Here is a 20,672-nt window from a genome sequence, read left to right as displayed (position 1 = left end):
CCGTCGTCCGATATGATACACAGTAAAACATGGTCAGTAGTAGTTATCATGCATTCAATAGTGCACCTCTGGTCTGCCTTGCTGCCAGCCTTGGCGTTGAGAGGCCGCTCGTCGCTTGCACATCAATGCACTATCCGAATGTTTGCACAGGTTCTGCAGTTTCATGCACTCAGCTTCTACTAACTGGTCTCTCGATCGTATCATGTTATGACTGGAATCGACTTTCATGGAATATGCCGTACACACGGCGAGACATTGAAGGCACCCGATGGCACGAATACAGTATATATACAGTGTGAGTGTAATACGCACAGGGCGCTGACGTAATACGTCCTCTTTCGGCATGTCACGTTTTCCCCTCACGCGGCTGCTTCGGATTTGCATCGGCATCGCAATTACAACGTCGACATCCCCAGTCTTCAGACATTTGCAATTGCCAATCAACCATTCGGCTGCAGCACACCACCAATTGAGCCACGCACCGTGTGTGACTGACACGACTTCAAGGCCAGCCTTGAGGCACAAGGCTGCGCAACCTGGACTCACGACATTGCACAGTACGCGAAACCTCTCCACATTCCCGAGACACGCCGAAACATCGACAAAAGTACCCGGCTAGGGCCAACGGAGCCGAGCAAGCTATGGCTGAAGGCCACAGTCCCGAGCTGGACAACCTGACGGCCGAGGAGGCCAGTCGCATCATCCACTCGCACCGCAAAGTGCGGTACGGTACGTTGTTTGTTGCTGTAGTGGAACGAGCACGCGCTCAGAATTGCAACGTCTCAAGCAAAGCCCATGCCGCCCGACGTTCGGTGCGGCGATCCCCCACTGCCGCTCCTCGTCCCCAGTTTCGTATCCCAAGAGGCAAATCGCAAAGCACGAGAGGGCTACAGCACTGACACTTGCCTCCCTTCTCTCGCCCAAATATAGGTACTGCCTGCTGGCCCTGTCGCCAACGCAAAGTCAAGTGCGACAACAAACAGCCGTGCGAGAACTGCGTCAAGCGCGACCATGCGCAGCTCTGCTCGTACAAGCCTAACCGGCCGTCGTCGGGCAAGAATGCCACCCCATCGTCGTCCTCCACTGCCATCCCATCCACCGAACTGGGTTCCACGGCTGTTCTGCTGGCCAGTGGCAAGAAACGTGCGCGTTCACCAAACAGCAGTGATGGCCGTCGCACCACCAGCTTGGAGCCTGCAGGCGATGCCATTCGAGGTACGCTGTATTTGTCTTCTCGTGTTTTATATTGGTCGTGTGCATACCATGCGACCAAGGCCCACTTTGAGCAACGCCACCCTGCTAACGCTGCCTTCTTTACCTTGTTGACTTTTTTTCAGTCGACTCGGACGCCAATGAAATGTCCCGGTATCTCGGCCAGAACAGCATCCCCGCCTTGCTGCGCGAGCAGGCATCGCCCAGCCGGCAGGAGGAGGGCGTCGAATACATACGCCAAGACATGCGGTCCATCCTCGGCCTCGACAACTCGGCACCATTCCCGTTAATGTCGTCACGGCATCTGGACCGGTTGACCTTGGACATCTCCGCCGAGCTTCCGTCGGACCGCGAGGTGATGAAGTGCGTCGAGACGGGCACTCACAACTCCAGGCACGAGGGCCTCTGGCAGATTATAAATTATATATGCTAACATCAAACAGGCTGTTTCATGCCTACAAGGAAATCCCCCACCCGTTCTGGGGTTTCGTACTCGACATCGACGAGCTCGAGACCAAGCTCATGGTGTACCTCGAAGAGCGGGCCAAGAATGCCAAACACTCGTCAAGGCCGACCAAGCCCGTCTCCGCATCCTGGCTCGCAATCCTCTTTGCTGTGCTCGCCGTCGGTTCGCAATACCACGACTCGCCGTACCACATCCGGACACGAGATTCGCAGCGATACATCCAGATCTCCTTCCACTTTCTGCGTGTTGGCAACTTTTTGCTTCGCCCCAACCTCGACTCGATCCAGGCCATGTTGATGACGGGGTTCGTTCTCTTGAACGACATGAAAGCCGAGGCGTCATGGGCGTTGCTCGGACTTACAACCCGTCTAGCACAGTCTCTTGGCTTGGACCGGCACCAGCCAATGGACGGCAGAGAAAGCCCTGATCTGCGCAAGAAGGACCTGCTTCGCAGAACGCTTTGGTTCGTTTCTCTCCGGCAGTGCCGCAATTCCCTCGTGAACAACCTCAAGCTAACATGCATACAAGGTGGACCATTGTCTGGCATGATTGCCTTACGTCCCTCTCGTTTGACCGGTACGTTGGCGATAATGACATAAAACAATACAAGATCCATCGTACTGACCGACAGGACCCCGATGACTGCCCACTCCGTCTTGCCCATCCCACTCAGCCCCACCGCAGTCGGCGGCTGGAAATATCTCGAGGGCATGTACCACCTGTGTCAGTTCATCGGCAACCGTCTAAGCCCCGAGCAGACGGCCAATATCACATACGACAAGATCGTTGAGAACTGCAAGGTCGTCGAGGATATTCGGGACAAAATGATACCCCAGCTACGCAGTAAGGAAGCCTGCCGTTCGGCGATTGACCGTCTGCACCACTATGCCATCCGCCTCCACACGTCCTTTGTTGTGTCCGTCTGCTGCCGCCCAGCACTGCGTCGCGGCGAGAGTGGCCAACTGGATGCCGACCAAAAGAAGTCTCTGGCCGACAAATGCAAGAGCAACCTGACCGAGACCGTCCGCATGTTCTTGGCCATGCACCAGCTTTCTGTGATTCCGACGCGCTCATGGGCGTTCACCTACCACGGCCTGTCGTCGGCGGTCTTGCTTGGCATCCTCGGCGAGACCAAGACCGACCTCGAAGTGCGCGGTCTGCAGGGCGACCTGATCGACGCGCTCTCGGCGACTGCAGCCAAGGAAAACACGTCTCCGCCCTCGCACATTCACCGGACCGACCGCGATATCGAGCTGTCAGGCCCGCTGTCGCGTGCCCTCACCGCCCTCAAGAACATTTACGACCACGGGCACATTGCCGGCCAAGCTGCTGCCGCTGCGGTGGCTGCCGCCAACGGCGCGGCCGGGAAGGCGGACGACGGCAATGGGGCCAGCGGCAGCAACGGTGTCGGCATTCTCACGGCTGGGCAGAACCTGATTGCTGCCGCCGTTGGCAGCAAGAACGGCACCGCCAGCACGGCGGGGTCGGGCACCGATACGCCGCTGCAGTTCACCCAGGGACAAGCAGGCGCCCCAGCCGGCGCATTGGTCGCGCCTACAGTGCCAAACTTTTCTCGCAGTCTCGATCCACATCAAGACGCCGCACTCGCCATGGCCGAGATGCAGCATGGAGGCATCGATATGGGGTATGTTGTGGCCAGCATTTTGCATTTGAAGCTTAGTACCCGATGTCGAGAAACTAAACAACGTATAATAGAATGTTTGCCGGTATGCAAGGCCAGCATCCAGGTATGCTGCCAGATCTTGGTATCGACACATCTACGTACCTGTCCCCAATGGACCTGTACGACCAGATATTCTGGGGTACGAGCCAATGCGCCAACACGCCTTCCCCAAATGAAAAGCCAAGGTACTGACAGCTTCTTACAGAAAACCCTGAGCCCTGGAATATGGGCTCCGATTCGATGAACTTTGACTTCATGGCCCAGCCACCACCCGGACAGGCTCAACAGCAGTTCTACTTCTGAGTCTGCCAAGTAATGATGACCGTTCACATTGATCTTTGATATCAATCTTGAGGAATGTTGTGTTTGGAGGAGCTAGTTGTTTAAATACGTTTTTATTGTACGATATCTAAAAATCGTTTTGGTTAAACTAGAGAATTAAAAATGGCGTTAGTTAATTATAACTTGACTCGACAATACTTGCCTTCATATTTTTTATATTTATATTTTGTTTTTTAATTCTATAAACAGTCGTGTAAAAAAATCAGGAAGGTGACAGCTCATAAAGTCTAAGATATATTTAAACCCATTTAGAATAAGAATATAATATTATACGCAATGTAAATGGAAATCATGTGAAGATGTTGGGGATCAATTATCCTTGATACCCCATCTACCATGTCTCCTCCCAGTAGACTACTTTGTTCGGATCCTTCTCGTCAAACAATCGCTTCTCCGCTTCTTCCGGGTCCTTGCAGAACCCGCCCGAGACTGCCGCATCACGCAGCGCTTCACGGACCGACTTTGGCATGCGCCCGCTGTTGCCGCACAGGCAGATGATGGCGTCCTTCCGAAGCAGCTCGCACACTTTGTCTGCATGGCGCCGGATCAAGTGCTGCACGTAGTTTTTGCCTTCGTCATACGAGTACACGACCACGCTGGGCTCAGTCGTTGCTGGCTGTTCTTCTTTGCCGCCTGTGCCACCTTTGTCGCTTGAGCCGTTGATAGCCTGCTTCTCAGTCGTGTTCTTGTTGTCCGGGATTGCCTTAAGAGTGGGCGCTGGGTTTGCCTCTGACTCGGGTTGTTCAGGATCCTTCGGATCCCTCGAAAACGCAGGGACAACCGTCAGATCCTCGGTGCCAGCCCACTCCTCGTGGAAGTGGAAGTCGGCAGCCTTGTTGCGGCAACCAAAGAAGAGTACTGTCTCGGCGCGCGGTAAAGACCGCATCCTGTCGTGGACCAGACTGCGAACTGGGGCCACGCCGGTGCCCGTTGCGATGCCAATCAGAGGCCGCTCGGCAGAAATGCTTCCGTTTGGCGGTGGCGTCTCGCGTTTCATGTCCACATGCAAAGGAGTGCCTGCTGGCAGATTCTTGAGGTATCGTGAACACAGACCTTCCCGTGGTTTCCGGATGATGGTCCGGTACTCCACCAACGCGGCGAGAACGTCAAGTCGGTAGACAACCGCGCCGTCCTGATGCGCATCGCCACCGCTCGTTTCATGCTTTGTTTGGATGACTTGTCTCTTCTTCCAGTGCTTCCCACCATTGGCAATGCTGAACTCGCGACCACGGATGATGGGGAACACATCGGGTACTGCCTCGTATGGGATTTTGGAGGAGTAGAACTCGGCAAGCACCTCCAAGATCGTCCGCCGTGGCCGGGAGGTGAAGTCGTAGAACTCCTGGGATGCGTCGGGCTGAACAAGCTCAAACAACTTCTCTTTGTGGTCCACGTTGGTTGTATAAAAAGCAAGCTTGTGCAGGAAAGACCGTGATGGAACGGCCATGAAGTCAATGTTGTGTGTGAGGAGGTCCCGGAGAGTGCTGTTTTTGGTAGGGTAAAGCCCATTGGGCGACTGTGCGCCGAGCGAAATTTGCTTGTCGGCGACTGAGCCCCATTCCATGAGATCAATAAGCTTCTGAACATCCGACGGGTAGTTCTTGGGATACACGACGACTCGGTCGCCAGGAAGAGGCTCGTACGCCATGCCATTAACCAACGGGAAAGTCACGTCCAGCTCTATGAGGCGAACGTCTTGCCAGTGGTCAGATGGGGTGACTCGCTTGTTGCTAACGACAACGGCGCTGTTGACGTTTGGGTGAGGTAGTAGAAGAGGCGGCGGAAAGTCTGGTGAGGATCTTGCTTCGTCCGCCTGTTCCTGCATGGGCGCTCCTTTTGCGCCCGAAAGCCGCACGCTAAGCGTGTAGCGAGGTGGAAGTGGCTCCTCCTCTGGAATCGGCTGTACCGAAGGGGGTAGAGGATATGTCGCTGTTAAGAACTCTCTCAAGTCCTTGAGCCAAGGCTGGTAAATGCTATCGATGCTGTTCACATGTGTTAGTGTGGAGCATAGGTCTTGTAAGCACAGCGCTGGTGGAGCGGCCTACCCATCATCATGCCTCTCATCAGCCTCTCCCCTTGCGAAGGTCTCCTTTGCACCCAGACGAAGAAGACGACTGTGAAGAAGCCGCGATGCCCAGTTGTACCTGCAAGAACGGTTAGACAAAGACGGTGATCCTGGGACGTTTCATGCTGCTGCACTTGTTAACTAGAAGGTCACTCACTTATGGTACGAGCTGTCTCCAAGGCCAAACGTCGTGAAATGAACTGTCTCCAGGCAGTTTGGTGGCAGCTTGGCTCGCCGGAGGTCCTTCCAGAACTTGCGCGCGCTGTTCGGGAAGTGGCCTTGGCCTGTTGTGGCAATGACGAAGCAGACGAGTTCATAGTCTTGTAGGAGGTCGTTCTGCAAATAGAATTAGAGGTGGGATACATAAAACTGGCTTCCATTGGAGGAGATGTGGCATACCAGCTTGACATTGTCCAATGCATCGAGATCAGTGTGGAACCGTAGCCGTTGGCACATCCGGTCGATTTCCTCGGCCTTGTCCTGGGCCGTGCCCGTCTCCGAGCCATACAGTATGAGAATACGCCTGTTTGAGAGAGACATCGTATATGCTGTCTTCTGCTGGCGGTTACTTTTGGTCGTGCACCGTTTGATTGTAAGCGGTTTTGATATCGCGGGATGCTCGAGCTGAATGGAGACGAAGGACCACCCGGAGTACGTTATCCGGCCTGGGGCTACACTTTGATAAAGAAGCGCTCTCTTCGTCTCGATGCACTGGCGTACCGGGTTGTGTTGGTTGATCAAAGTGGTTGTTGTATTCGTGGATGGGTTTTGATGTTTTCGAGGTGAAAAATTGAAGCCATTTGGAGTGGTGTGTCACAAGCTAAGGCTGCATGTACCTATTGCAGCCACTGACTACGGCGGGGTACTTCTCTGCCAAAGCTGTCCGATTTCGGCTCATTTCTGGCTTACACCTATTTAAGGACTCGCAGTGAGCACGAGGTAATGCAGTCTAAAAGACAGCACGTGGAAAGAAGAAAGCTGTGCCTGCTTTATTCTGCACTTCATAACGCACTTGTCGTGTTTTGAAGAAGGCGCGAAGGAAAACGATGGTCGGTTCATGCTTGCCTTTATCTTGGTGCCAGTTTCTAGGAAGGCGCGAAGCACGGTCATTACCGGATAAGGCAGCTCCTCGATGCCAGTCTCAGGAAAGAACTTCGGTCACCAAAATGAACAGAGCAAGGAAGCATCGATAGGCAGCTTGAACTTTTGTTGTAGGAACGTGGAGTAAATGTCTCCGTTGACTCAACCGGGATGCGCTGCCTTCGTATATTGAGGCCGAACTTTGGCTCAAAGAAACCATTTTTGGGTTGCGCCCAGTTCAAGTGGGCCCGGGGCACGCGACCTTCGCAAGGCTGCGGCGCGATTTTGGCATTTGCCGTGTATTTTGTTTACTCCGTACATAATCTTACAACTTACGGCTAAACCGCTGTTATGCTCTTTGCAGTGGAGATTTTCGCATTGCCTCATTTGCGATTTGTGCAGAAGAGGCGCCTTCCCTCTGAATGTGTGTTGGTGGCCACCTTCTCGTCCTACAGAGAATGGGGCGACTGGGCGCAACAATGGGAAGAGCTGTCCAACGTGTGCTTCCTAATGGGGTATGACAAAGGAGGCAGGCGCATGTTGCTGGTGCTGTTTCCTGTTTGCGGTCTAACTAACGTATCTTACGAAATATACGTTCGCGGGCCTGTTGAACTCTGTTTTTATCGACCAAATTTGGTTATAAAGAGAAGGTGCGGCCGGCCATCCAACTGCACCATTCGTTCTTTCCCAACCAGGGATGAGAAAACGACCAACAATCCAGCGCACCGTAGAATAAGAAGTGCGAGGCCTCGCTGCCCGTCTCAGTGGGTGAAAAGTCAGATCAGACGAAAACGCTGCCGGTGCATGAAAGCGGACCTTTCGCCCGAAATGACCGTGGGGAAGCCGGGGGTTGAAAAAAACGCATTTAAATGACTTCCAGAAGGAACGAAATTGTTCTAGAAGCACAACATGGATCCATGAAGACGAAATAGTAAATAGAAAGAGCGGACATAAAGGGGCAAGGTATTACAGGAAGCAGCGAACCAGACCACTCACATTCACAGGCGACTCGCAGGACCAGCACAGGTGCCTACACCGTCGCGCTTTATTCACTGATGAACAGCTCATTAGTTCCCCCTGACAAGGCCCCAGGAGCTTTGTTGTACCTCCTCACCAAAAGTTTTATGCGATGTACTTCCAAAGCTTGGTCAACCAACACCCTAGTCATTGCGCCGCGCCACGCCTTCCCTATTTCGCCGAAACGCCGTGCGAGCTCCCTGCAGAATCGAAAATTACAGTGCCCAGATTAGCAGTAACGAATGATGACGGTAGAGGACAGATCATTAAAATAAATAAGTAAAATAAATCGGAAAAAGGAAACTGGTCAGACTTATGGGGAACGCTCACCCAGTAGGAGCGACCCAGCACCCCAGTACGAACCACGAAGCACGGCAGGTGCGACGCGCGACTAGGCTGTAATTTTCGCCTCCCCTTTATATTTTTCACGTCGCCCTCCTTTTCGCCCTTCCTCCCTTTTTTTTCTCAACCTCCAAGATCATCAACAACAACAAACTTCACTGACATCTCGTCACTTTCTTCCCGCCTCCCCCCTTTCTTCCCTCTGTATTCTAGGGCACCAAGCTACCCTGCTCGCTCCCCTTCGTCTCCAGAGTCCAAACACGGAAAATCAAACTCAAGCCAACCTCAACTCATCGGCAAACCCCCGTCGTCTCGTCAACAACACCTTTCAGCGCCTCTCAGCTCTCAGCCATCAACACACCATCAGTCTCGCCCACCATGTCTGCCCCTGCTGATACCAAAGTCTCTGACGCTGCCGTTTCCGACGTGACCGCCGCTCTGTCCAACGCTAACATCTCTGGCAAGCCCGACGAAAAGGCCAACGACGCCTACCTTGCCAGCGCTGCCGAGGGCCGCCGACTCTACATCGGCAACCTCGCCTACGCTACTACCGAAGGGGAGCTCAAGGAATTCTTTAAGGGATACCTTGTGTAAGTTTGTCCTGCAACACGACGGGTTGTCGAGCTATTTTTGGGGTTGGCGGTGTTTATTGGAACCTGGTTGTGAGATGCGTTTTTGATGTTCTGAACTCGCAGGGCTTCTGGGTGATGCCTTCTTATACAATGTCCTGTTGTGCTCACAAATGTCTGTTCTATAGCGAGTCTGTCTCGATTCCCAAGAACCCTCGCACTGAACGCCCGGTTGGCTACGCCTTTGTCGACCTTTCGACCCCGACCGAGGCTGACCGTGCCGTCACGGAGCTGTCCGGAAAGGAGATCCTTGAGCGCAAGGTCTCTGTCCAGCTTGCCCGCAAGCCCGAGGCTGCCGGCGAGAAGGAGGCTACCAACGGCGAGGGCGAGGAGGGTACCCGCCGCCGCCAGTCCACCCGCGGCCGTGGCCGTGCCAGCCGTGGCCGTGGTGGTCGTGGCCGTGGCGGCGTGAACGTACGCACAATCAGTCTCTAATCAACATAGCCATGAAACCACTAGCTAACAAAATATGTAGGAGGATGGCACCCCTGTCGAGGGCGAGGCAGCTGCTACTGAGGCCGCTGCCGAAACCGCTCCCAAGGATGTTACCAACAAGCCTGTTGGCACCGAGGAGGCTGGAAAGAAGGCCCGTCAGCCCCGTGAGCCGCGCGAACCTCGTGAGCGCCGTGAGCGTGGTCCCCCGGCCGATGGTGTCCCGTCAAAGACAAAGGTCATGGTTGCCAACCTGCCGTACGACCTGAAGGAGGATGCTGTACGTCCACCCTTGCCTGTGCGCTTTGTGACAAATGTACCATGACTGCTAACGTGGTTTCTTCTTCCCAAATTGTAGCTGAAGGAGCTCTTCGCCGCATACGAGCCGTCTACCGCTAAGATCGCGCTGCGCCCCATCCCCCGGTTTATGATTAAGAAGCTCCAGGCTCGTGGCGAGGCACGCAAGGGTCGCGGTTTCGGCTTCGTGACTCTGGCCTCCGAGGAGCTGCAGCAGAAGGCTGTTGCGGAGATGAACGGCAAGGAGATTGACGGTCGCGAGATCGCTGTCAAGGTCGCTATCGACAGCCCCGACAAGACGGATGAGGAGGCCAACGCCCCCGAGGGTGAGGCCAACGGCGAGAACGTCGAGGCCGAGGCCCCTGCTGCCACTGCCTAGATGCTTTCTTGTACACTTGACAAGCGCGAACAGAAGCGCTGCTGCAAACTTACTATGGCGACCGGTGCCTAAATTGTTATCTGACTTTCACTTCTTGTTCCCTGTCGTGGGCCGGCACCATCCAAATGCGTGTTTTTCTGTCCATGTCGCACGCCGCTGCTTCGGCACGGCAATTTTTACAACACAACTTGTTCGACTCCCTGCTTGACGATTTTGCCTCTTTGATCGAACCTGTTCGAACAGAGAGGTGATGTTCGTTTGTTTCTTTTTTTATTAAAAAAGGGGAGCAGGGAACCAAAATGTACCCGAGTGGTGGATTTTTTTGGCGATGGAAGTATCTCCTGGCGTCTTCTGAAATGGGCTACATCTTCATGAATGAGAGACTCTGCGGGGGCCTTCACACGCCGAACACCCATTTCTTTACTTAGCAAGCTCTCAGCTACTTTTATATCTGATTTTAATTTCGCCGCTGGTTTTTTCGGCAAGTCAAGGTGCTGCTGCATGCGACTTGATGTTTGATACCTGCACGTGTGCTTGTCGTAATTTATGACTCTGTACTCTGTACGTATGTTCGAATGGTTTATAGTTCTGCACGAGATGTTGTGTCTTGCGCAAGAGTAGTGAGTACCAGCATTGTTGTCTTTTTTAAACTGTGCTGGAACATCTTGGTGGCCTTAATCAGTGTCGACTTCGGCTTAGCAGAATTGGCTAGGTTGTAGATTTCGACGCCAATTGGTTACTACGGAGTCAAGAGCCCTTTTTTGGGAAAAATGGGGAAATTGGTGGGGGGGCGGCCTGGGCCTGGCCTCTTGCCATGCTGCGCAACAGCAACTGAAGTCGAATCTCAAAACACAAACCACCCTCTTGGCACGTTTTGTCAAAGGCAGCATCGGTGCCGCCGTTTTCGAAACAGCGCGCAATCACGACCCCTTGGACGAAATACGAGCATTAGCGACAAAGACCATTTGAGTATTCGATCGAGATCATAACCAAACACATTGATTGCTGCCAGCGCACTTGGAGAGCATCGACAGGGGCTGCCCTCCTCCGCCCTCCTTTTTCTTCCTCAACCTTGTGGCCATCGACGGACACATCGACGACCACGGGCGTTACCGAATACCTAACTTCTCCCCTTTCCCGAGCCGTTACGATACGCATCCCGCACATACGCGCCGACCATGTCTTCAAAAGCAATGTGGGAGGTCGACCCGGAGACGCGGTCCAAGGTGTGTTTCGCTGGCCTTGTACCTCTGGACGTCCTGGGATACCACGCAGCCCGTTCATTTGCTTTCTAACGTATTTTGTTCTCCCCATACAGCTCCAAACCATCCAGAAAGAATCCAACAACGACGTCTGCTGCGACTGCGGCGCCCCCTCGCCACAGTGGGCGTCACCCAAGTTCGGCGTCTTCATCTGCCTCGTCTGCGCCGGCGTCCATCGTGGCCTCGGCGTCCACATCTCCTTTGTCCGCTCCATCTCCATGGACGCCTTCAAGGCCAGCGAGATTGAGCGCATGCGCCTCGGCGGCAACGCGACCTGGCACGCCTTCTTCGAGGGCCACGCCGACACGACCATGCGCGGCATCACCTGGGACGACGCCACGATCGCCGAGCGCTACGGCGGCGACGTGGGCGAGGAGTACAAGGAGCGGCTGAGCGCCAAGGTGGAGGGCCGCGAGTACGTGCCAAGCGAGAAGAAGCCCAAGCCGGCACCCGTTGCGGCAGCAGCCGCCACCTCGCGGTCGACGCCCCTCGGCGGCAGCCGTACGGCCAGCCCTCTCAGCGGCTCAGCATCCGGCGGCGCAGGCGGTGCAGGCGGCGCCAGCGTCGGCAGCGGCGGCAAGATCAAGGTTGACGAGAAGTACTTTGCGCGGCTGGGCGCCGAGAACGCCGCGCGGCCCGACAACCTGCCGCCGAGCCAGGGCGGAAAGTACACCGGCTTCGGCAGCTCGCCGCCGCCGTCACAAAGCAACGCCAACGGCGGCAGCCTGCCCGGCTTTGATGATCTGCAACGCGACCCCGTGGCGGCCCTGACCAAGGGCTTCGGTTGGTTCACGAGCACCGTGAGCAAGACGGCCAAGACGGTGAACAACGACTACATCCAGCCGACGGCGAAGCAGATTGCCGAGTCGGACCTGGCGGCGCAGGCTCGTGTCGTCAGCGGGAACGTCGCCCGTTCGGCACAACAGGGCGCGCGGTCGGCACAGGAGGGTTTCAACCGGTTTGTGGAGGGTGGTGGGGCCGGCAGCAGCGGCGGCCAGTACCGGCCCGTGAACACGGGCATGGATGAGAGTAAGCGGGCGTTCTGGGACGACTTCTCGTCGATTGCCGACAAGCCGGCGGCTTCGGCGGCCCCACGCAAGACGACGGTCGGCACGATGGCCATGGGCAAGGGAAGCAGCAGCAGTGGCCCTGCTGATACTGGCGCAGGCAAGAAGGATGAGTGGGAAGACTGGTGATCGTTTCCGTCTACTTTCCCTAGATCTTTGTGCCAGAATCCGTTCGTAGCCTATAGCTGTTTTCCCTTGCTATTTACTATCACCATTCTTTATTTAGTTATTTTTTTGGGTCAATATTAGCGGCGGGGAGTTGAACGACCAATATGCAGCACTGAAAGACAATGCTTGCTCACTCTTTTGACGTCCCTCGTAGTGGCAGGCAAAGAGGTACAACGCAGGTCGAATCGCAGCATGTGACATGGTCACGTGACCCTCCGTTCTCGGCCGAGGTTATGGTAACCGGTCCTAGCCGCGGTTTTGGCCCCAGCAGTGGGTTTTAGCGAATGCGCCGCATCCAACAATGGAGGTAAATTCGACCTTGCCTTGGGGAAGCTTACGCCGAAGTACCTAACAAGGGCGACACAATCTGCTTCCAACCACTTTCTCCCCGGCGACCCTCTCCCTACGATCCCGTCGCCATTGACGACTCGAATTCGCGAATTCTCGAATACGATCCCAACAATGTCTGCCCTCCGGATTCTCGTGCCCGTGAAGCGGGTGATTGACTATGCGGTACGTTTTTTGCCCCGCGCAAAAGCATCAGCCCAGAAAGCCGAAGCCAATCGGGCGACCTCATCGAGACCAATTCGGTTCGCCCCGACGGCAGCCCGCAAGAAGCGGTCACTGACATAGTCCTTTGCTTCTCCCTCTAGGTCAAGCCCCGCGTCAACAAGGCCCAGACGGGCGTCGAGCGCGCCGGCGTCAAGCACAGCATGAACCCCTTTGACGAGCTGTCTGTGGAGGAGTCGGTGCGCATCCGCGAGAAGAAACGGGCCCCCGGCGGCGTCGAGGACATTTGCGTGTTCTCGGCCGGCCCTGCCAAGGCGCAGGACGTGCTGCGGACGGCCATGGCCATGGGCGCCGACCGCGCGATCCACGTCGACACGGCCGGCAAGGCTGCCGACGAGAATGCGGCCGAGCTGGAGCCGCTGACGGTGGCTAAACTGCTGCAAAAGGTGGTGGCCGAGGAGCGCAGCAACCTCGTCATTCTGGGCAAGCAGAGCATCGACGACGACGCGCACCAGACGGGCCAGATGCTGGCGGGTCTTCTGGGCTGGCCGCAGGCGACGCAGGCGTCCGAGGTGACGTTTGCCAAGGACGGCGACGCCGTGCAGGTGGTGCGCGAGGTGGATGGCGGCGTGGAGACGCTCAAGGCCAAGCTGCCGCTGGTGATCACGACGGATCTGCGCCTCAACGAGCCACGGTACGCGACGCTGCCCAACATTATGAAGGCCAAGAAGAAGCCGCTGGCCAAGAAAACACTGGCCGACTACGGCCTGGAAGCGGAAGCGGCCAAGAAGCGGGTGAACACGCTCAAGGTTACGGGTGAGTTCTTGCTTCCTATCTGTATATCGTTGTGTGTTGTGTGTTATGTGTTATGTCCTTCCGGCACATGCTAACTGGTTAGAACCCCCACCGCGCAAGGGCGGCGGAAAGGTCGAGGATGTCGATGGTCTCATTTCGAAGCTCAAGGAGCTGGGCGCGTTATAAGTGCGTGGCACGAGCATGTGCCACATCTCGACGACGACGAAAAATACTGGGAAACGACATGGATAGATACTCAATGACTACAAGAATGCGGTAGAGACGAGGACCTAGGAAACAAAACTGAGGTTATGGATTATTAAAAGGGACATATACACAAAGATTAAATATACTGCGTCAAACATATCGTGTCATACACACTCGTCCAGGTCGTATGATAAGATACATGCCCGGAACGCAACTGTGATGTCTTGTGTGAAGACTGATGCAAAATGATAGCATCCATATATTGGAGGCACGTTGGAACAGAAGGTAAAGTAACTTACGTTGGACGCAACTCAAGCACAGGCAATCATTGTACATCACTTAGACGTTTCCCCGGCCATTCATTCCGTCCTCTCGAATCTCCGGCCACATACCTTTTTGTTGTTGAATCGGTTATTTTCCGCATTGGAGAGAGCACGTGCACCAACATGGCCCGACTGTCTCGCCCATCTACAGGGGCATAACGCCGGAGTCGGAACGAGAGGGGCCAATCCAATGCACTGGAAAAATTTGACCCCTCTATTGTCATCGCCCCTACCGTGAGAGGACGCCCTGACGCCCTGCTGGAGACAAGTTGACAAGCTTGGATAGCGCATCAATTGCTATCTAGCAGACCCTGGCTAGGCGAGAAAGTGCCGCAAAATAATAGGCTGAAAAAAAATTGCGATGAGAGAAAATGGGAAAGAGCACTAAAATACAACGACAGAAAATTGTGACAGGGAAGGAGTCACTCACATCCCAAAGAAAATTTGCCCGTACCAAATTCCCCTCGCAAAGGTCCCTCGCCCGCTATTGTTGCAACAGTCTGTTTTCTCCCTCCTTTTGTTTCTCTTTTTCGATTTCTTCCTTCTTCTATCCACATCACCACCGCCGACGAACCGCTGCCAGACAAAACAGAATTAGACCCTATGACCCTCTCAGCCCCTACTTTTACCTCGTTTGTCTCTTTTTGAGACGTCTCTCGGACAATCTGCCCTTATGAACGGGCGTCCGTCAATCTTCACCTGCCAGGTAAGCCACTCCTCGTTCGGACGATTGCTCTGCTTCTGGGACTGCATCGCGAGGCGTGTCGTCCTTGGCACGTATCGTGAACTGCTACAGGGCGGGTGAGTGCAATTGGCCTCTTTGGAACGTCTGCTAACCCGGTTTCTCCTCCAGGACTATCTCTCAGGTTCGTGCTATCTCTAACCTAGATTTGACCATTTGGGCTTCACCCTCGGTCCCTCGACTCCACGATGCCTCAACAACCTTGCCGCTGCCTCTGTACGATTGCTAACGGTTGCTGCTTCAGATCATCTGTGGAGGGCCCTTTTAGACTAGAACTCACTCCCCCAACCTCGTCCTCGCTTTCACCCGCCTTTTCGCTACCCACGCAGCCAACCACAAAACCAACCAGCAAACCACAGCCTACCGGCTCAGCTCATAAACCAAACAACTTTTCAGACGCGCACTCAGTTTCATTGCCGCAGCCATGCTGTCTCGCATGTCTATGCGCCTCGCCCGTCCGGCCCAGGCCGGGTTCGCGGCTGCGAAGCCCCGCGCTGCCTTTGGCATGGCCGTCCGCTGGAACAGCACGGCGGCACCCGTTGACGGCAGCAAGGGCCGCAAGATGCCCGCCATGCCCAAGCGGTCGTTCGCGCCGGCTAACAAGGTGGACGCCACTCTCACCATTCGTGTACGTACATGGACTTCTTTGCCGGCTGGATTGCTTCGACTTTGATGCAGGATGCTGCAGGCCGTTCACCGCTTTTTCACGTCCCAAGCACATGCTAACACGCATTCCTCAGGACGGCCCCATCTTCCACGGTACTGCCTTTGGCGCCAACAACAACATCTCTGGTGAGGCCGTTTTCACCACCTCGCTCGTCGGCTACCCCGAGTCCATGACCGACCCGTCGTACCGCGGCCAGATCCTCGTCTTCACCCAGCCGCTCATTGGCAACTACGGCGTGCCCTCCAACGAGCGTGACGAGTACAACCTGCTCAAGTACTTTGAGTCCCCCCACATCCAGTGCGCTGGTGTCGTCGTTGCGGACGTTGCCGAGCAGTACAGCCACTGGACGGCCGTCGAGAGTCTCGGCGCGTGGTGCGCCCGCGAGGGCATCCCCGCCATCTCTGGCGTCGATACCCGCGCCATTGTCACCTACCTCCGTGAGCAGGGCTCGTCTCTGGCCCGCATCTCTGTCGGTGACGAGTACGATGCGGACGAGGACGAGAGCTTCGTCGACCCTGGCCAGGTGAACCTCGTGAAGCGCGTCAGCACCAAGGCTCCGTTCGTTGTTGAGTCCCCCAACGCCGAGTTCCATGTCGCCCTGATCGACTGCGGCGTCAAAGAGAACATTCTGCGCAGCCTCGTCAGCCGCGGCGCCGCCGTCACCGTGTTCCCCTACAACTACCCGATCCACAAGGTCGCCGAGCACTTTGACGGCGTCTTCATCTCCAATGGCCCCGGTGATCCGACGCACTGCCAGGAGACCATCTACAACCTGCGCCGCCTCATGAACGAGTCGCCCGTCCCCATCATGGGCATCTGCATGGGTCACCAGCTGCTGGCTCTGGCCGCCGGCGCCCGCACCATCAAGCTCAAGTACGGCAACCGCGCGCACAACATCCCCTCGCTCGACCTGACGACGGGCCTCTGCCACATCACGTCGCAGAACCACGGCTACGCCGTCGACGCCGAGACGATGCCGAGCGAGTTCAAGGAGTACTTTGTCAACCTCAACGATGGCAGCAACGAGGGCATGATCCACAAGACCCGCCCCATCTTCTCGCTGCAGTTCCACCCGGAGGCCAAGGGCGGCCCCATGGACAGCGCCTTCCTTTTCGACCGCTACCTCGAGAACGTCAAGATGTACAAGGAGGGCGCCCAGGTCTACAAGGACAACCGTCCGTCGCAGCTGCTGCTCGACATCCTGAACCGCGAGCGTGTCGGTGTTGAGCCGACCCCGCTGGTGCAGGCCGTGCAGAACTAAGCAGCAAGCAGCGAGGACGCACGGAAAGTTGACGTGAGAGAGACGATGGTTTGAAAAAGCCGTGGCTCTTGTCGTCCTCTCTCTTGTGCTCCCATTGTTGCTTTGTTCGTGTCGTAGTTGTGTTTTTTTATATCTTTTGGTAATTTGCGCAGATTGTCCAATGCCATAGAAATATGGTTGAGATTTGTCGTTTTCATAGCTCATTTATATTTGCAATACTCATTTCGTCTCCATAATTAAGTGAATTATTTTCTAAATTGGAATTATTGTAATAGCACTTTTCTCATGCATAGGACGAGTACCATTCTGCCCATACAGTGCGTCCCTCTGGCCACCCACAACCTACACTTGTGGCATAATCTCTCAAACGGTCTTACTACCACCGATCGTCTTTGAAACCACCCAAGCGGCCTTCCCGTTCATCACGACCACCACGATCAAACCGGGGCCGATCCCGACGGTCACCGCCACGGTCACCACCACGGTCATCCTGACCGTCGCGTCCTGGCCGGTAGTCGTCGTACATCCGTCCGCCGCCTCCGCCTCTCCTATTGCGTCTGCGGCGGCGGCCGCTGGCGCCACCACCACCACCCCCACCACCACTGCCCCCGCCGCCGAGTCTGCCTCCGCCACTCCCACCTCCGCCGCCACCATACCCGAGGCGCTGTTGCCGCCGTTCGCGCTCCCGGTGCGGCGGCCGGATGCCGTCAAACATTTCCGGGCCCCGGTCGACCAGCTGGTCGCCCTGCTCAAACGTATAGCGGTTGTGTGTTTTGGTGTAGTGGCTCTGCCCGTTGCGGCCGGGCCCAGGACTCGGGCTGCGGCTGGCGCCGCCCCTGTTCTTGCGTGGCTGCGTGTGCAGCAGGATGTTGTCCTGCCGGCGGCGCACCAGATCGGGGGTCACGAGCTGGTAGTCGAGGGGCGGCTCGGCACGCGTTGTTCGAATGTCGTCGTCGAGTGGTGCCCACGGCTCGTTGCCGGCACGGCCGCCCCGCTGGCGTTTCTCACGCGGGGGCGGCAGCGGTGGCGGCGGCGGCGGCGGTGCGTCGCCAAATCCAAAGCGGTCGCCGCCGTTGTCGTGGGTGCCGCCGAACCGGGCCTCGGCGCTTCCCTTGGGCCCACGAGGCGCATCAAACGGTGGCGGTGAGCGCCGCACAGCCTGGTGGTCTGTGGCTGTCCCTCTGTCCGGACCGCCTGCACCAAAACCGGCGGCCGCGCTCGACGGGTCGTACAGGATCGTGCCAGGAATCGGCGTGTCGGAGCCAACCTCGCGCAGTGTCGTGACCACCCGGCCCGCCTCCTCCCCCTCACCCCCATCCTCCTCCTCCTCACTGTAGACCACTTCCCACTTTTTGGCCGAGCTGCGACTGCCGCCGTGGCCACGACCACCGGCGGCCTCCTCGCGGTCAATGTAGTCTTGAGCCAGGTCGCTGGGCACAAAGTCGACCCACAGGGGGCGCCGGTTGCTCTCGTCCGGCCAGACCTGACCGTGGAGGGCCACGCGCACGCGAGTGGCGGCCGCAATGGTGGCAAAGATGACAAACGCGTGCGTCTTGATGGGGTCGAGGTAGGCGCTGACCAAAAGCGAGTCGCCGCTGTCGCCTCCGTTCGGCGGTGCAGCGAGAGCGGCCACGTGGTCCTCGAGCGTGGATGGTCGCAGCGGGCGCATCAAGTGACAGATGTAGAGGGCCGTTGTGGCCGGGTGGATGGCGGGGGACGTGGTCGTCACGACACCAAGGGGTTCATCCGCATCACGCATGTCCACCTCGCCTGCGGGTGCAGCATCGTCCACCATCATGTCTGTGTCTTTGTCGGGCTGGCCCTCCGGTGCCACAGACGCTGACTTGGATGGCAACTCCGAGGGCAACTCCGAGGGCAGCTCGGACGGCAGCTCGGATGTGTCTTGGCCGTCCACACGCTGGCGCTTCCGACCCGCTGCCTCGTTGTGCAGCGACGGCGGAGGCGTGACAGACCGGCGCTTGCGCTTCTGCTCGTCGAGCATAACTTCGGACATGGGCACGGTCGACGGTGGTGGAGGTGCCGGTGCCGGTGCAGGTGCCGGTGCTGGTGCTGGTGCGGCCGGCTCTTGAGTAGAAGCCGATTCGGCAGCAGCGTCTTTGGATGTTTCGGCGGTGTCCGCTGCAGGCACGGCCTCGTCCTTCTTTGCATCCTCTTTCGCGTCCTCTTTCGCGTCCTCTTTCGCGTCCTCTTTCGACTCGTCCATCATCTCGGTATCCCCGTCTTTTTCTGCCACGGCGCCATTCGACTCGCCCGCATTCGCGTCGTCGTCGACCAGGCGCTGCACGAGCTCGTCTTTCCGTCCCGCCGTCGACAGGTCGCGTTGCTTGAGTTCGGCCCGCAAATTGACCACTGTCAGCTTGCCCCAGTCGGTCGCCGGCGAAGACATTGTGTCGGTCGCGATGGCAGGATGGCGGGCGCTGCGGTGTGTAACGTTGTCGATTCGCCTGTGCTCGCCCGTGTCGTGCAGTTTTCTATAGTTTTCGATGGGGTTCGTCACCTTGTCGCAATGTGAGGTTATAATTGCCGGTCGCGGTCAATTGGGGCACGTAGCCACCGATCGATAATACACCTGTTGATACTGGCCTCCGGGTGGCACTGCTTCTGGTTGCGGGGCGAAGCAATGGACCGAACGGAGCGCGTCGTGATGGCTGGCGATGCGGCTGGAAGCTGATTTGACCACAGCCAGCAAGAAACGCAGAGCTTTGCTGGGGAAGCTTTTTCTGGGCCTTGCAACACTCACCCGCATGTCAGGACCCACAGTTGTGTTCACTGCCGTTTTAGGCTTAGCGCTAAACAGGTGCCGGTTGTGACGCTCTGAGAAATCAAAGGACCAAGATTTATTCTGCGAGCAACATGGATAAAGGACAGCCGATGACGACAGACGGGACGTGACTTTGAATTCACCATGCCGTAAATGAGACACGGGCGGGAGAAAACTAGACAGTGCCACTTTGAGGACTTGAAGATGCAGAGTCCCGTTGACAGAACATGTTTTTCCAAGTCCCAGCTGGGCGGGCATGTTCTAGATTACATAACTGTCGCTGGCGTGTAAGTCGGCGACCGTACGACAGATCTACTGGTCTACGACATCTGAGATCATTTGGTTCTAGATCGCAAAGTGGTTGCATCTTGACGATGCCTTTGTCACATTCTCGTGGAACTGAAGATTCACGTCTCGTGACTTTGTACTCCTTTCGGTTGGCAACGTGTCGTACAAACAAATGAGGAAGGAGTGAGCCGCACTCGACATGGTGGAGGGTGGCTGCCTGTGGCCAGGCCCCTGTCCATATCCAAGTCGGTCGCTGCTGCCCAACCAGAACACGCGGCAAAAGAGGAAAGTGGGCTACACAGACTCAGCGAGGGAAAGAGCAGACAGAAAGACTCCACAGTCGCAGCCCCCCATTCGCGCACATTCACGATTGTTTCCCCATCATTCTCCTCCTCGCGCATCGTGCAGAGGAGGGGACAATGAACAACACACCGCCGAATGCGTCCACGCTGGCATCGCGGGTTTGTTTGTCTGCCAGCGATGAAAGCGACAGGAAAGGAATCTGTCGCGAACACGAAATCCACCAACAGACAAAGAACCGAAGCGTTCTCGCCGAAACAATACGGCGGCCGCGAGGCAGTGTTTCTTTTGTTTTTGTTTTCTTTGACGACGCCTTTGATCGCCTTTGCGCGCTCGAATTTTTGCGTGGACGTGA

General features: G+C 56.4%; 6 protein-coding genes across 6 annotated transcripts; 4 read left to right on the top strand and 2 right to left on the bottom strand.

The window, feature by feature from the left end:
* Positions 1–207: 207 nt before the first annotated feature.
* On the top strand, positions 208–3,665 carry SPSK_00994 (c6 zinc finger domain containing protein; the record flags this gene model as incomplete). Its single annotated transcript, XM_016727926.1, has 9 exons — positions 208–295; positions 559–729; positions 931–1,215; positions 1,338–1,575; positions 1,656–2,141; positions 2,207–2,254; positions 2,310–3,323; positions 3,395–3,501; positions 3,568–3,665. 9 exons carry the CDS (start codon positions 208–210, stop codon positions 3,663–3,665), a joined length of 2,535 nt encoding a protein of 844 aa, XP_016584164.1.
* Positions 3,666–4,035: 370 nt separating this feature from the next.
* SPSK_01044 (NADPH-dependent FMN/FAD containing oxidoreductase) lies at positions 4,036–6,309 on the bottom strand (the record flags this gene model as incomplete). Its single annotated transcript, XM_016727975.1, has 4 exons — positions 4,036–5,686; positions 5,750–5,848; positions 5,927–6,105; positions 6,169–6,309. 4 exons carry the CDS (start codon positions 6,307–6,309, stop codon positions 4,036–4,038), a joined length of 2,070 nt encoding a protein of 689 aa, XP_016584163.1.
* Positions 6,310–8,586: 2,277 nt separating this feature from the next.
* On the top strand, positions 8,587–9,945 carry SPSK_01151 (rnp domain containing protein; the record flags this gene model as incomplete). Its single annotated transcript, XM_016728082.1, has 4 exons — positions 8,587–8,798; positions 8,966–9,251; positions 9,313–9,549; positions 9,628–9,945. The coding sequence occupies 4 exons, from the start codon at positions 8,587–8,589 to the stop codon at positions 9,943–9,945; spliced, it is 1,053 nt and encodes a 350-aa protein (XP_016584162.1).
* Positions 9,946–11,123: 1,178 nt separating this feature from the next.
* SPSK_01012 (uncharacterized protein) lies at positions 11,124–13,933 on the top strand (the record flags this gene model as incomplete). The annotated part of the gene is made up of 5 exons (XM_016727943.1): positions 11,124–11,171; positions 11,264–12,399; positions 12,724–12,955; positions 13,096–13,768; positions 13,851–13,933. 5 exons carry the CDS (start codon positions 11,124–11,126, stop codon positions 13,931–13,933), a joined length of 2,172 nt encoding a protein of 723 aa, XP_016584161.1.
* A 1,017-nt stretch (positions 13,934–14,950) lies between these two features.
* On the top strand, positions 14,951–16,947 carry SPSK_01077 (carbamoyl-phosphate synthase small subunit; the record flags this gene model as incomplete). The annotated part of the gene is made up of 4 exons (XM_016728008.1): positions 14,951–15,078; positions 15,131–15,235; positions 15,416–15,647; positions 15,760–16,947. 4 exons carry the CDS (start codon positions 14,951–14,953, stop codon positions 16,945–16,947), a joined length of 1,653 nt encoding a protein of 550 aa, XP_016584160.1.
* Positions 16,948–17,323: 376 nt separating this feature from the next.
* Positions 17,324–19,354, bottom strand: SPSK_01071 (uncharacterized protein; the record flags this gene model as incomplete). Its single annotated transcript, XM_016728002.1, has 1 exon — positions 17,324–19,354. One exon carries the CDS (start codon positions 19,352–19,354, stop codon positions 17,324–17,326), a length of 2,031 nt encoding a protein of 676 aa, XP_016584159.1.
* Positions 19,355–20,672: the final 1,318 nt, after the last annotated feature.

This window comes from Sporothrix schenckii (genome assembly GCF_000961545.1).
Source record: "Sporothrix schenckii 1099-18 chromosome Unknown Cont48, whole genome shotgun sequence".
NCBI lineage: Eukaryota > Fungi > Ascomycota > Sordariomycetes > Ophiostomatales > Ophiostomataceae > Sporothrix > Sporothrix schenckii.
This window is presented reverse-complemented; position numbering and strand designations above follow the sequence as displayed.